The sequence below is a fragment of the Chiloscyllium plagiosum genome, chromosome 41 (genome assembly GCF_004010195.1).
Source record: "Chiloscyllium plagiosum isolate BGI_BamShark_2017 chromosome 41, ASM401019v2, whole genome shotgun sequence".
Classification (NCBI taxonomy): Eukaryota; Metazoa; Chordata; class Chondrichthyes; order Orectolobiformes; family Hemiscylliidae; genus Chiloscyllium; species Chiloscyllium plagiosum.
Window position 1 is genome coordinate 17,899,649 of NC_057750.1, and position 13,880 is coordinate 17,913,528.

The 13,880-nt window shown below is 41.8% G+C and overlaps 1 protein-coding gene across 2 annotated transcripts in view; it reads left to right on the forward strand.

Annotated features, from left to right (window-relative positions):
* The first annotated feature begins 822 nt into the window (after positions 1-822).
* LOC122542903 (protein FAM133-like) overlaps positions 823-13,880 on the forward strand; it is a 17,818-nt gene continuing 4,760 nt past the window's right edge. The window contains exons 1-3 of one of the 2 annotated variants that reach the window (XM_043681043.1): positions 823-951; positions 8,265-8,335; positions 13,281-13,364. In XM_043681043.1, the coding sequence (XP_043536978.1) occupies positions 936-951; positions 8,265-8,335; positions 13,281-13,364 (171 nt within the window). In that variant the 5' untranslated portion in view covers positions 823-935. Of the gene's footprint in view, positions 952-5,662; positions 5,829-8,264; positions 8,336-13,280; positions 13,365-13,880 lie in introns of those variants that run through there. The other variant, XM_043681044.1, reaches the window with a different exon arrangement.

The following is a 13,880-nucleotide window of genomic DNA, read 5'->3' on the forward strand; positions in this document are numbered from 1 at the left end:
TGAATAGGCTGGGGCTGTTTTCCCTGGAGTGTCGGAGGCTTATGGAAGTTTATAAAATCATAAGGGGCATGGATAGGATAAATAGACAAAGTCTTTTCCCTGGGGTGGGGTAGTCCAGAACTAGAGGGCATAGGTTTAGGGTGAGAGGGGAAAGATATGAAAGAGACCTAACGGGCAACTTTTTCACTTGCCAGAGGAAGTGGTGGAGGCTGCTACAGTTGCAACATTTAAAAGGCATCAGGATGGGTTTGGAGGGATATGGGCCAATGCTGGCAAATGTGACTAGAATAGATTGGGATATCTGGTCGGCGTGGATGAGTTAAACTGAAGGGTCTGTTTCCGTACTGTACATCTCTATGACTCTATGACATGGGAACACCATCACCTGTAAGTTGTCTTCTAAACCACTTGACTTAGAAATATATCGCCACTCCTTCAGTGTGGCTGACTCAAAATCCTAGAACTCCCTTCCTCGACAGCATTCTGGGTGGTCCTACGCAGCAGGTCAAAAAAGGCACCTTCTCAAAGTCATGCCAGTGACCCCCATGATACAAAATGTAACTAACAATAGTGTATCTGGCATTTTCCATTTTCCTTTTCCCCACCCAGGATTCCAGTTTTACTCAGTTGGAAATTCATGGGAAGATACACATTAATTCAATAGAAGACTTGTTCAATGGTAAAACAGGTTCAGGCAGTAAAATATCTTGATGAACCTTCACATGGAATTTGAGTTGGTGGACACACCTAGATAGGTTTCAATTTCACCTGGCAATCTCCCCTCCCCTCTCAGAAGCTTCTCCACTTGCCACAGTTCAGTGACAAGGGTGAGGCTGGAATTGGGCAGATTTGAGAATCACCTTGCCCCAGAGCCAGAAAAAAGCAATGCAATAGGATTCGCTGTTCACTCTGTGGCTGCAGCATTGTTCATCACAATGGATTTCGGGTTCGGTAAGACAAAACTGTGTGGGGCTATTTTAGACTTGAGTCACGATGGAGTGGGTTAAATTTGTAATAATTTATGGCAGAGTTGGGTTTAGGTGATAGCTGACCCGGCCAAACAGGGAGCCGCAGAACAGAATCATAGCAACCCGAAAGAGGCCATTTGGCCCATCAACACCCTCTGAAGGGTATCCAACTCAACCCAGCCCAGAATACTCACTGCTGTATCTTCTGCCTGAGGATGATTCGAGTGAAGGGGCAAATCATATTTGATTTGCAAATTCCTCTTCGTAGATTCTGGAAATGCTATAATGATGGGAATGTAAAGATGGGATTTAAGAGTTGCTATCTCTGTTGTGCTTTTGTTCATGGGATTGGTTGCTGTGACCTGCGCAGGTAGCCATCGTAAAATCAGTCCAGCCCCATGCCATTCAGCCCATTGCTCCCTGTGCTCTCTCTCTCTCTCTCTGAAGACAGCTACTCAATTTGTCTCATTCTCTCTTAAAATGTGGGGAAGTCATTAAGCCTCCAGACTAATTACCTCTGCCTCTCTATACCTTTGTGTTACCTTACACCAAATCAGCATGCATTTATACAACACCTTTTCGACCTAGTAATGTTGCACTAGAAAGTCATCAACTAAATGCGACACTTAGCTGCTCAGCCTGATCAGAGGTTTGGTCAAAGGGTCACTTAAAGGAAGAAATGGAAGGTGAGAGATTCCGGAAGGAAATTCCCAGGGAGCGTGGGGGAGTTTCAGCGGATGTACAAGAGACCAGAATTAAAGGGATGCCCAGATCCCAGAGACTGGGAGAGATTACAGAGATGGAGAAGGGTGAGGCCAGAGAACAATTTGAAACCAAGAATGCGAATGTTGAAATCTAAGCGTTGTTTAACTGGGTTAGGACATGGACAGCAGAGTTTTAATGACCTCAGGTTTTCTCGAGGTTCCAGCATCAGAGGATGAGACTCGGGGATAAACTGGATGTTTTAGCAGCAGGTTAGCAGAAGCAGAGATGAAGTTGAGTGAGTTACGAAGGTGGAAATGGGCATCCCAGCGATGGCGCTAATTTTGGGGTCAAATATAACAGCAACTGTGAACAGACTGATTCAAGCCTCAGACAACAAGACTCACTCAGTAATGAGGGAGTCCAGGATGTGGCAAAAATACTGGACTGCGACTTCCCAGTAAGAAAATTGTACTCCGCCAATACAGGAAATGTACTAGCCAAGTAAGCATTCTGAGAGCTAAGGGCTTGGAAGAGGTAATGGTGAAGTAGAACTGGATGTCATCACTATACAGGTTGGGAAGACATGCTGAGTTTGAATCATGTGACCGAGGAGAAGATGAGGGCTGCAGATGCTGGAGATCAGAGTCGAGAGTGTGCTGCTGGAAAAGCACAGCAGGTCAGGCAGCATCCGAGGAGCAGGAGAATCGATGTTTCAGGCATAAGCCCTTCATCAGGAAACTGAGAGGAAAGGATAGATTTTTGGGGACACATCAGGCTTCCCATTCAGCTTCCCCATTTCCCCTGACGGAGGTTGCAGGCTTATAGAGTTCTTACAATGTTGAAGCAGGCCATTTGGTCCGTCAAGTCCACACTGACCCTCCAGAAAGGATCCCATCTAGGTCCCTCCCTACCCTCTCCCTGTAAACCTACATTTCCCATGGGTGATAGTAACCCTACAATCCGCTAACTCACATATCTTTGGACTGTGGGGGAGGAAACCGGAACACCTAGAGGAAACCCAGGCAGAGACGGGGAGAATGTGCTAACTTCACAGATGGTTGCCTGAGAGTGGGATCGAACCTGGTCCTGGGTGCTGTGTGGCAGCAGTGCTAACCTCGGAGCCACTGTGTCACCCAGTTGAAGAGGGTTGATAAAGCCTTTGCGAGTGACGGCAGCACAACCTGTTACAGAGCATGTTCCCAGTCAGATTAGATTTGGAATGCATTTTAGGAATTTTCCGATCAATGCCTCAATAATATTGTAAGTTTTAAAGCTCAGTGTCTGTTTTATCTGAAATACAAATACAATTAAGCAAAGATTCCAATGTTGCTCACTTGTGACACTGAATCATAGTCCTATCCTGTTGTTATTACTGTTAAATGCCCGAGAATGTTTAAGGCCTCTTATATACAAACATCTCCTGCTTAATTAGGGTCTAGCATTCGGTAAAAGTCCATCATATCCCACCAATGGATGAGGATAAGGAAAGTCTTGCCACTTTCTATTTTGTGTGCATTTAACACTTAAACTGCTGGAGGCTAGGTGTCAGTGTGGATGGGTTCGGTAAGAGTATGTTTATTCTGAACTTTTTATTTCTTTGTTTTTCTAATGTATTCCTGTGGTCTGTCATACTGGACATTTTATTTCTTCAATGTTCTAATTCATTTTATCTTTAGAATTTGCACCTAGGTACATTTGTAAGTGATGACTTGTAAGCTTTTCACTGGACTCATTTAGTACATTTGACAATAAAACCAATTCTAATTATAAAGGGTTGTGCTGTGGGAAGATTGAGGGATAATGTACACTTGGTGAGGGAAGCAGCTGTAACGCTTATTGTCCAGATTACCAGTTACAGAGGGCAGTTCATGACATCCAGATCTTTGCCTTAGGAGGTTTTAGGGCCTTTTGATCATTTATTAAGTGAAGAGAGAAATCTGGAGACACCTGATGTTTATTGATCATTAGCAAATTACTCAGGGCAGTGGTGGGTGAACTAAGTGCGTGGAAGGTTGGTTGCTGAGACTAACCCTCAGTAGATGTTCTAATCAGAAAGAGATGAAGGTGGGTCAAGTTGACATGACCAAAAAATAGGAATTGGAGTCAATCATTTAGCCCCTTGAGTCTGCTCCATTTGACACTCCTCAGTCCACTTTCTTGTCCTTTCCCTTTGATTCCCCCAACTAATGAAGAATTTATCTCAGCCTTAAATGTACACAAGGACTCCGTCCCCACAGCTTTGGAAAGGAGTTCCGAAGACACTCAGCCCTCAGAGAAGAAATTCCTCCTCATTTCAGTCTTAAAGTGGTGCCTCGTAACTTTAAGTCTATGCCCTCTCATCCTAGATTTTCCCATGAGGGGAAATCACTCTGTCAAACCCGCTTAAGAATCCTATATATTTCGATGAGTTAACCAAACTCAAATGAGTAGAGTCCCAATTTGTTTACCTTTGCTCTTAAGACAGTCCTTCCATTCCAGGTATTATCTGAATATACCTTTCTGACCTGCCTCCAATTGAGCAATATCTTTCCTTAAACTAGGAGACTAAAACTGCTGACAGTACTCCAAATGTGGTCTGTTGTACAGTTGTAATGCTCCAGAATCTTGGAAATAAGCATTCCTGAATACCTGCTGCACCTTTGCGCTAGCTTTGTGTTTAATGTACAAGTAGTACTCTCAATTCCCTTTGTGATGCAGCTTTCTGCAATTTTTCTCCATTCTCTTTCTCTCCCTTTGAAAATGAACTTCACATTTTCCCATGTTATACATGGTTTACCTTTTTTTTGTCTACTTAATTAACCTTTCAACATCTCTGTAAACTATTGTACCTCTCCTACAACTTGCTTTTCTACCTAATTTTGTGCCGTCGGCAAGTCTGACTAAAGTACATTTGCTTCCTTCCTCGAAGTCATTAATATATGTTATAAACATTTGCAGTCCCAGTACTGATCCCTGTGAAACCCCACTGGTTACAGGTTGCCAATCTGGGAGAAAAAAAAAACCTTCTCCCCACTTGCTGTTTTCTGTTCATAAAATTATTCTTTATCCATGCCAATACTCTTATGGCTTAACCTACTGGTGAGGTACCTTTTTTTTTTAGATTAGATTACTTACAGTGTGGAAACAGGCCCTTCGCACTTGCTGTTTTCTGTTCATAAAATTATTCTTTATCCATGCCAATACTCTTATGGCTTAACCTACTGGTGAGGTACCTTGTCAAATGCCATCTAGAAATCAAAAGACTGCACTGGCTGCCCTCTGTCTACGAAGGAGCAGCACTTTGAAAGCTTGTACTTTCAAATAAATCTGTTGTGTGATTTTTACTTTGGTTAAGACTTCCTTGAAAAGCTCTAATAGACATGATTCACCGGAGGGAATGTCATGACAGTCATTCAAGAAGACATAGCCTGATTGTAACCAGGGAATAGGGAGGAATTTAAGGTTGGGCTGTTTTGCCTGGTGTTATTCCCAAACTGGATGAGACCAGTTCAGGGTTTTGCACCTGTTTTCTTATCATCTCATGTAAATTACATCTTCTGTTTGACAGAATTTCTTTCAAAACTAAATACCGTGATTTTTGGCGTACCCACCCTGCAGAAAAATGCAGCTTATACCTGTACTCACAAAGGGCGTGCTGAAGTGGGAGAGTGATTGAATGCCAGTCAAGCAAATTCTTCATGTTAAGGTCAACAAAAGGCCAACCAAATAAGTGGGATTGAGTTTATAAAGGATGACTTCAACAATTATTATTTCAGTTGATTTAAGGCAATGTGTGTTGTTATGATATACTGTAGTTAACATTGTACTGAAATATACTTCAGACAGTCTGAAATGTATTAATGACCAATGTTTTGCTCAGACAACAAATGGGACACATCTTGATTTGTACTTTGAACACGTATTACAAGCTCATTACAAAAAAAAATAAACATGGTATTTTGACCACACCTTCAGTCACCTCCCTTTTAGTATTGTACTGCAACTGCTTTTAACCGCAGTTCCCAGACAAGGAAGTTAGAGGTGCCTCCACCTTGTGTACGCGCTATTTGCTTCTGGGTAGAAACAGTACTTTATCGAGTAGTTTTAAAAAACCTGGGCGTCTGCTGTCTTCGTGTTCACTAAGTGGGACTTTGGAGAAAGAATCTTTGATTATGGGTAAGTGTTGATGTAATTAGGATGGCACTCAGTAACAGGGCACTAATCCCTCCTACGAATTGTCTTATCTATACGCAGTCTAATGTAAGTTAAGACTAGAAAACTGCTGCAAGTAACAGGCTGTTCTAAAATTACAAAGTTTCAGACTGCTGGTCTTTCTTTTAGTTATAGAATTTGACACTTTAGGAGGCCACTCAGCCCATTGTGCAGTTTATTAAAGCTATTCCCTTATTCAATTTGACCAGCAATTCCTTGTCCTTCAAGCACTTATCCAATTTTCTTTTGAAAGTTATTATTCTATTTAGAAGGTACATTTCAGGTCATGAAAACTCAACTGTTTAAATGTTCAAAAAGAATCTTACTGTCTGTGGTTTGCTCTCAATTACAATCAGTTTGCCCCTTCTGATTACAACCTATCTACTCCATCAAAATGCTGACCTTTTTTGGATGTCTGTTACCTTTCCCCTTCACCTTCTCTGTCCAGAGGAGGACAACCCCAGTATCTATAGTTTCTCTTCAGGTAGAATGTCTTACATTTGTCAGCATTCTTTATCTTGAAGGCAAGTTGAATACATTTGAAAATTCTTTGAGTCATACTGAATTGCAGAGGTTGTTCAGTCAAGAAGCATCCTCTCTGCTTGATGGACTCCGATAGAGGGGACCAAAGTCAGGAAACTACGACCAACAAGCAGTGAAGATGCTAGGGTAATCAATGTGAGGTCCACATACCTCTGTCCTGAGTAAAGAAAGGGAATAGAAGGAAATTCACTTCTTGCAGAAGCTTTTAGAATGCTGAGGAAGAAATTTAATGCAGAAGGACTTAAAAATTGCAGAGCAATTAGAAATGTATGGAACAGGAGGACTTCATTAACACATCCAGTTATTTTATTCACAAAAATGTAATCCAACTTCCTCTTAAACACTGGAGTTTATTTTAAATATTTATTACCCACGATGTGAACAATTTGATTGCATATCTGTAACCCTCCGTATTGCTCACTTGTTCTAAAGATCAGGGTAATCAACATCTTGAGGTGAGTAATTGTTTTTTTTCAGGAACTTTAACATGAAAGTATAAACAGCTTTTAGCTGACGTTTGTATTTTAAAAATCAACCCTTTCAGAGATGTTACACGCACCCTGGGGCAGGTGGACCTTGAACCTAGGTCTCCTCACTCAGATGTAGGGGCACTACCACTGTGCCATTAAAAAAGATGGTGTTGGATTGCTTGGGATTGATCAATACCTGTTTCTCAATGCCGGGAGTGTTCTATCCAGGTCTCCAGTTGGCAAGGTGGGAATGACTTTCTGATTGTCCTGCAAGATAGGATTGGAAGGAGCTGCGTGCTGAAAGTTGGCTTAATAATGTAATCAAAAGTAGTTCACAATATTGAGTTTGCTCATCTCATCGTGCATGGGCACGTTAATGTTTTCGTGTTCAATTCCTTGTCGGGTGGAGATGTTATTTTAACCTTTGGGTTTCTGTAGCTTGGATGAGTGCTTTACTTTAAACCTCATTCCTGCCCCAGTGTTGGTGGAGTTGACATGATTATAGAACACACCTACATCTACACAGCTCCTCTCACCATCAGTGTTCTAGGATAGAGGCCTACCTCATGTCTACCTTTCTTATCTCTCCTCTCCATTTGTCTGTCTCTGTGTCAAAAATATTATAGTTTAGGAATAAATTATCACAGTTGATCCAATAGCTGGTATACAATGCAGAATAACATCAACAGCATAGGTTCAATTCTTCTCCAACTTTCCCCTTACCTGAGGCATGATGACTCTCTGGTTGGTACCACCAGTCATCTCTCCAATGCAAGAGTAGCCCTATAGTAAATTTGTCTGTCTGACTCTATCGCTCCAAAAGATGCTTTATGTCACTGATTGAATAAATGAATGTCAGATTCTTTAGCAATGTTGCAGCACATCTTGCCCACGACAAAATGTTGTTCAACTCCAAAATTGAGCAAATGTGGGAACAGGGAGTGGTTCCAACAGTTAGATTGAGATAGCAGTCCTCCCACCCAGAAGCTCCCTATCTAATATGGCCATTTATGGAAATGTACTGTATCCTGTCTTTACAGACCATGTTCTCGTGTGTTTAAGTAATGGACAAATCCTAAACATTCAGCAATGACTCACCTCATGGGTGTGGCTGTCCTCAGCACCACATTCTCCTCAAAGAATTACTATGGCATGCAAGAAGGCCATTTGGGCCAGTGTACCTGCACCATGTCTATTGTCTAGTACCAATCTCCTGCCTTATTCTCCAAATCACTGCACAGTTTTGATATCCAATTCCCACTTATTTGTTACTCCTGCTTTGTCCGGCATGATGTTGCATTCTGTTGGTCTTTTCAATATTCAAACATATGCTCTGTGAGCTATTTCAAAATTGTTTAATTAAATATTCTCCTTGTTTCGGAATCAGATTTTGGAAAGTCCTGTGACAAGGATAAGGAGAAGCAGAAGGAAAAGTGTGAAAACAAAAAACATAAAAAGGTAACAATTTTATTTCAAAATCCATCTTCTGATCCCATTCCCCAGCTTGCTGCATTCCACCCCACACACAGTACACAGCTGAATTTCTCGCTATGTCTCTCTTTTTAGTTTCTAGCAGATGTATGAAATTACTCTCCCTCTCATCTTTGTCCAATGGCATGGGAATTTAGCAATAAACAGATTATTTATCCATGGGGTGCATTAGTACCTGACTCCAGTCTGATCCTTATCAGCCAGGAAACTAGACTATTTCTCCCATTCTTTTCACATTCTTGAACCTCATGGATGGAAATAATTGTAAGTTGCTTACTGCCATTGTTTAATTTTCCCATAACTGGTCATTTTCTGTTTTGTTCCTGGTGTTAAGGTGTTTTTAAAATTGCTCCCAAGTTGGTCAATATTTCCCCCCTATCTTTTCAACGTTGTAAGCTAGATTTCTTTTAGATGGAGTGGATATCCCAGCGTTCAGGTACATCACTTGGTTCCAGGTTGTTTTACTTGTTTTCAGTGCTGTCCTTGTGCAGTTTGAATGTCATCCCTTTAGTCCATGATTTCTCTCTTCAATTGACAGCTGGCTTCCCAAGGCAGTCCCACATAACAGGGAACTGACATTGATAAACCAGACTATTCCCTCTGACTCCTTGCTTGATGCATTCCTGGGTGTGTACAATTTTAGAAATTGGATCTGTGAAAATGGGTCCATTTTTGGAATGGTGTAGCACGGCCCTTTTACTCCACAGCACTCCCTTCCCATACCATGCCTCTGCCTACTGTCACTCATTGCCTTTTAAATTTTTGCAAAATCCATTTTAGAACTATGAATCCAAAATTCTGATTCTCATGCATATAAGACAAATGTATTTTTGATTTTTGCTTGAAACTTGTGACTTTTCTTTGACAATCCTTGGCGACCTCCATTGCCACAATGAACCAAGTTGCAAATTGGAGGAACAACACCTCATCTTCCACCTAGGCGGAAGACTCAACATTGAGTTCTCCAACTTCAAACAACCTCCTATCCCATCACCTGACTCCTTCCCAGCCCATCCCCATCACTGGTCCCTGCCAACTGGATTAATTCCTCCCATTGACCAAGCAGGTCATACCCTCTACGGGTCTTCACCTATCCCCACTTCACCACCTTGCCCCTGCCACCCACTTTATCTGCAGCTGCCTCCACACACTCCCCCAGTCCTGAAGAAGGATTATACCTGAAACAGCGACTTCTCCACCTCCTGATGCAGCCAGGCTTGCTGCGTTCTTCCAGCCTCCTGCCTATTTTGTTCATTAAATGTGCCCACCCAAACCTCAAGCCAGCATTTAAAAGAATCAGTCACATCACACTGGGTCTTGCATTAGCAGATGAAACAATGACAGCAAATTTCCTTTATATAAAACAACATTAGTATTTTAGGATTTTTAAATTTTAAAAACAACTCATGACAGCTTAGCAAGTTTTCAGGAGATTTGTAGTTCAGGTTTTAGATTAGATTAGATTACTTACAGTGTGGAAACAGGCCCTTCGGCCCAACAAGTCCACACCGCCCCGCCGAAGCACAACCCACCCATACATCTACCCCTTACCCAACACTACGGGCAATTTAGCATGGCCAATTCACCTGACCTGCACATCTTTGGACTGTGGGAGNNAACCCGGGTCTCTGGCGCTGTGAGGCAGCAGTGCTAACCACTGTGCCACCGTGCCGCCCACCAGGTTGAGGTTCTGGTGTTGTGGTCATGGTTGGTAAGGCTAGTTAACAAATCCAAATTATTCAATTGAATTTAAATTCCACCAGCAAGCCTGGTGGAATTAGAAGCTGTATCACTAATCCAGTAATATTATCACTGTACTAAAACCTCTCCCTAATTTATTTTATGGGACAAAATGGAAAGAAGCTTCATTATATATTTTATTATGAGGTACTTTCAGTCAATCAAAGTTTTAAAATCACTGTTACAATATGGAAACCAAGTATGCACAGCTGGGTTCACCAAATAATCATCTTTAAAAAAGGATTAATGTTTGAACTTGTCCTATGCAGTGGTAATTGCGCTGTCATTTGCACAATCTTTCGTCTCACATGCTAGCAGTAATCTGTTCACTGTCGTCCATGATACCAAATCAGATTCCAGATTAAAGTCAGATTTGTTGATGGTTACACCCAGCAATCAGGTCCAAACTCTCATTGATTAAACAGTGACTCACCCTGTACAATGAAACAGCACCTGATGCTAAGCTTGTCGAGCTGCAGTATTCCCCCACAACACACGATCAAAATAATATTCTTGTTTTAACTGTGGCTTATTTTTGTGGCTAACAGCAACATTCTCCAATTTGAATTTTTTTGTTAGTTCTCCACCCTTTCTTCCCTCATTCTTCAGAAAGTTTTTGGCTCCATGCTTTCCAGTTGACTACCAGTGTGTTACCCAAACAGCTATTCTTTATCTGGAATCCATTTGCCTTCACACTCACCTTGAAGTTGAGGCACTTCCTATCATTGCAATGAAGAGCAGATTCTCAGCATTCTTGCCACTATTGGGTGCCTACCATTTCCTCTCACCACAATACAATTTAAACAATCCTGCATTCTTTACAATCAGAGTCTATTTTGATCTCAGCACTTTATGGGAATGCTCTAGGTCAACAAGATTGGCATTAGTGGCTGTACATTACACTTGGTGAGTTATAGTATTTACCCAATGGGAGTTTGCATCTAGTTTCATTGCTGGGTGTTATCACCAATATATCGTTCTGGAAGCAAATTTAGGATGAGAGGATTGTTTGCTACATTACAGCGTGATTATATTTTAAAAGTTCGTTGTAACTTCAGAAATACATGCAGCAATGTGATAAAGACCAGATTATCTGAGCTTTCAGATGTTGTTTGAGGAATTTGAGAAATTGGCCAGGGCATTAGGGAGAACTGCCCTAGTCATCGAGATGTACAGCACAGAAACAACCCTTTGGTCCAACTTGTCCACGCCGACCAGATATCCCAACCCAATCTAATCCCACCTGCCAGCACCCGGCCCATACCCCTCCAAACCCTTCCTATTCAAATACCCATCCAAATGCCTCTTAAATGTTGCAATTTTGTACCAGCCACATCGTCTGGCAGCTCATTCCATACACGTACCACCCTCTGCGTGAAAAAGTTGCCCCTTAGGTCTCTTTTATAGCTTTCTCCTCTCACCCTAAACTTATGCCCTCTAGTTCTGGACTCCCCGATCCCAGGGAAAAGACTTTGTCTATTTATCCTATCCATGCCCCTCATAATTTTGTAAACCTCTATAAGGTCATTCCCCCCAGCCTCTGATACTCCAGGGAAAACAGCCCCAGCCTGTTCAGCCTCTCCCTATAGCTCAAATCCTCCAACCCTGGCAACATGCTTCTAAATCTTTTCTGAACCCTTTCAAGTTTCACAACATCTTTCGATAGGAAGGAGACCAGAATTGCACGCAATATTCCAACAGTGGCCTAACCAATGTCCAGTACAGCCGCAACATGACCTCCCAACTCCTGTACTCAATACTCTGACCAATAAAGGAAAGCATACCAAATGCCTTCTTCACTATCCTATCTACCTGTGACTCCACTTTCAAGGTCTCTTTGTTCAGCAACACTCCCTAGGACCTTACCATTAAGTGTATAAGGCCTGCTAAGATTTGCTTTCCCAAACTGCAGCACCTCGCATTTATCTGAATTAAACTCCATCCGCCACTTCTCAGCCCATTGGCCCATCTGGTCCAGATCCTGTTGTAATCTGAGGTCGAGTTCAAATTGAGCTAAGGATCTATTGATGTCATCTCAGGGAGCAGGCATGGTTTGAGATCTCCTCTGAAAGATGACACCTCTAAGAGTATCATGCTCTGCTGACTGCTCTGGATGTGCCAACCTGGATTCTGTAATCAAGACATTTGAATGACATATAAATCTGAACCTTATCTGACTTTAGAGCCGAGTGCTACAAGCTGATCCAATGCTGAAAATACACAGGGGTGGTAGACAGATCTGCTCCTGAAATATCCTCAATTTGCCCCAGAAAATTTACTCAGTGTGTGATCAATGGGAGAAAGATTGCCCATGTAAATTTGAATAGAAGGAAATGGTAATGGATTGCTCCTGTCCCATGCATGCTTCTGACAGGTATATTGTTGTGGAATTCTGTTGACAAACATGAGGTGGGAGGCGGGGAATCTGCTCAGAGGAACTGCAAGTGTTGTGGTGGGAGACAGGAGGGGATGAAGGAGCTATAATAGGGGATAAGAAAACTTCAACAGAGAGACAACAGTTTTACACTTACCAACAAACATATTCAGCTAAGTGGGATCCAAAAATAAATTTTAAATCACTGGAGGTAATGAATCCTTGCAAATTAATCTCTTAGATAAGGCTGCCATACTTGTGGTGGTAGGGATATAGCTGGTGTGATGAACATTGTAAAGTTAGATATAGATCCAAGACACAGTAAAATGGCAGTAATGTCCTCCTTCTGATGTTGAGCATTTTGTATGAGATAGAACAACATTAGTTGCAACCTTACCAGTCTGTGGAATGCATATTTTATGATAGCTTTTTAGATGTAGACATGTCAGTTATTTTGGAAAAAAATGGAACTTATGCCTAACGTCTGGTACCAATTTATAATCTAAGAAATTAATGCTTTCCTTGTGTGTGGTAATTTTTAATGAAGATTTTGTTATCAAGGTTAACATACCTCATGTCAATACACACACACACAGACAGTACTGTTACATAAATGCATCCCCTAATAATGGAGTTAGTTGGGAATTAAATCACAGGGAAAGAAAAATTATCCCTATGCTGACTCACCAATGGTGATGCAAATACATTAGAATTACATTTCTGGCATTGCTAACTGAACAGATTGAAACGATGCAAGAATGCTTTGATTTTGATCATTACTTGTTTACTTTTTGACAGAAGGAAGAAGGTAAAGATGCATCAAGTTCAAGCTCTACAAGCAGCAGCAGCAGCAGCAGTTCAGAGTGTGAAGGCAAAGAAAAGGTGAGAAAAGCAAGCTAGACTTTGAACTCAGGATTGGATTGGGGCTAGGTATAAGACCATAAGACATAGGAGTGGAAGTAAGGCCATTCGGCCCATCGAGTCCACTCCGCCATTCAATCATGGCTAATGCGCATTTCAGCTCCACTTACCAGCGTTCTCCCCGTAGCCCTTAATTCCTCTAGACAACAAGAATCTATCAATCTCGGCCTTGAAGACATTTAGCGTCCCGGCTTCCACTGCACTCCGTGGCAATGAATTCCACAGGCCCACCACTCTCTGGCTGAAGAAATGTCTCCGCATTTCTGTTCCGAAATGACTCCCTCTAATTCTAAGGCTGTGTCCACGGGTCCTAGTCTCCTCGTCTTAACGGAAACAATTTCCTAGCATCCACCTTTTCCAAGCCATGTATTATTTTGTACGTCTCTATTAAGTCTCCCCTTAATCTTCTAAACAAAGAATACAATCCCAGTATCCTCAGCCATTCCTCATATGTTAGGCCTACCATTCCAGGGATCA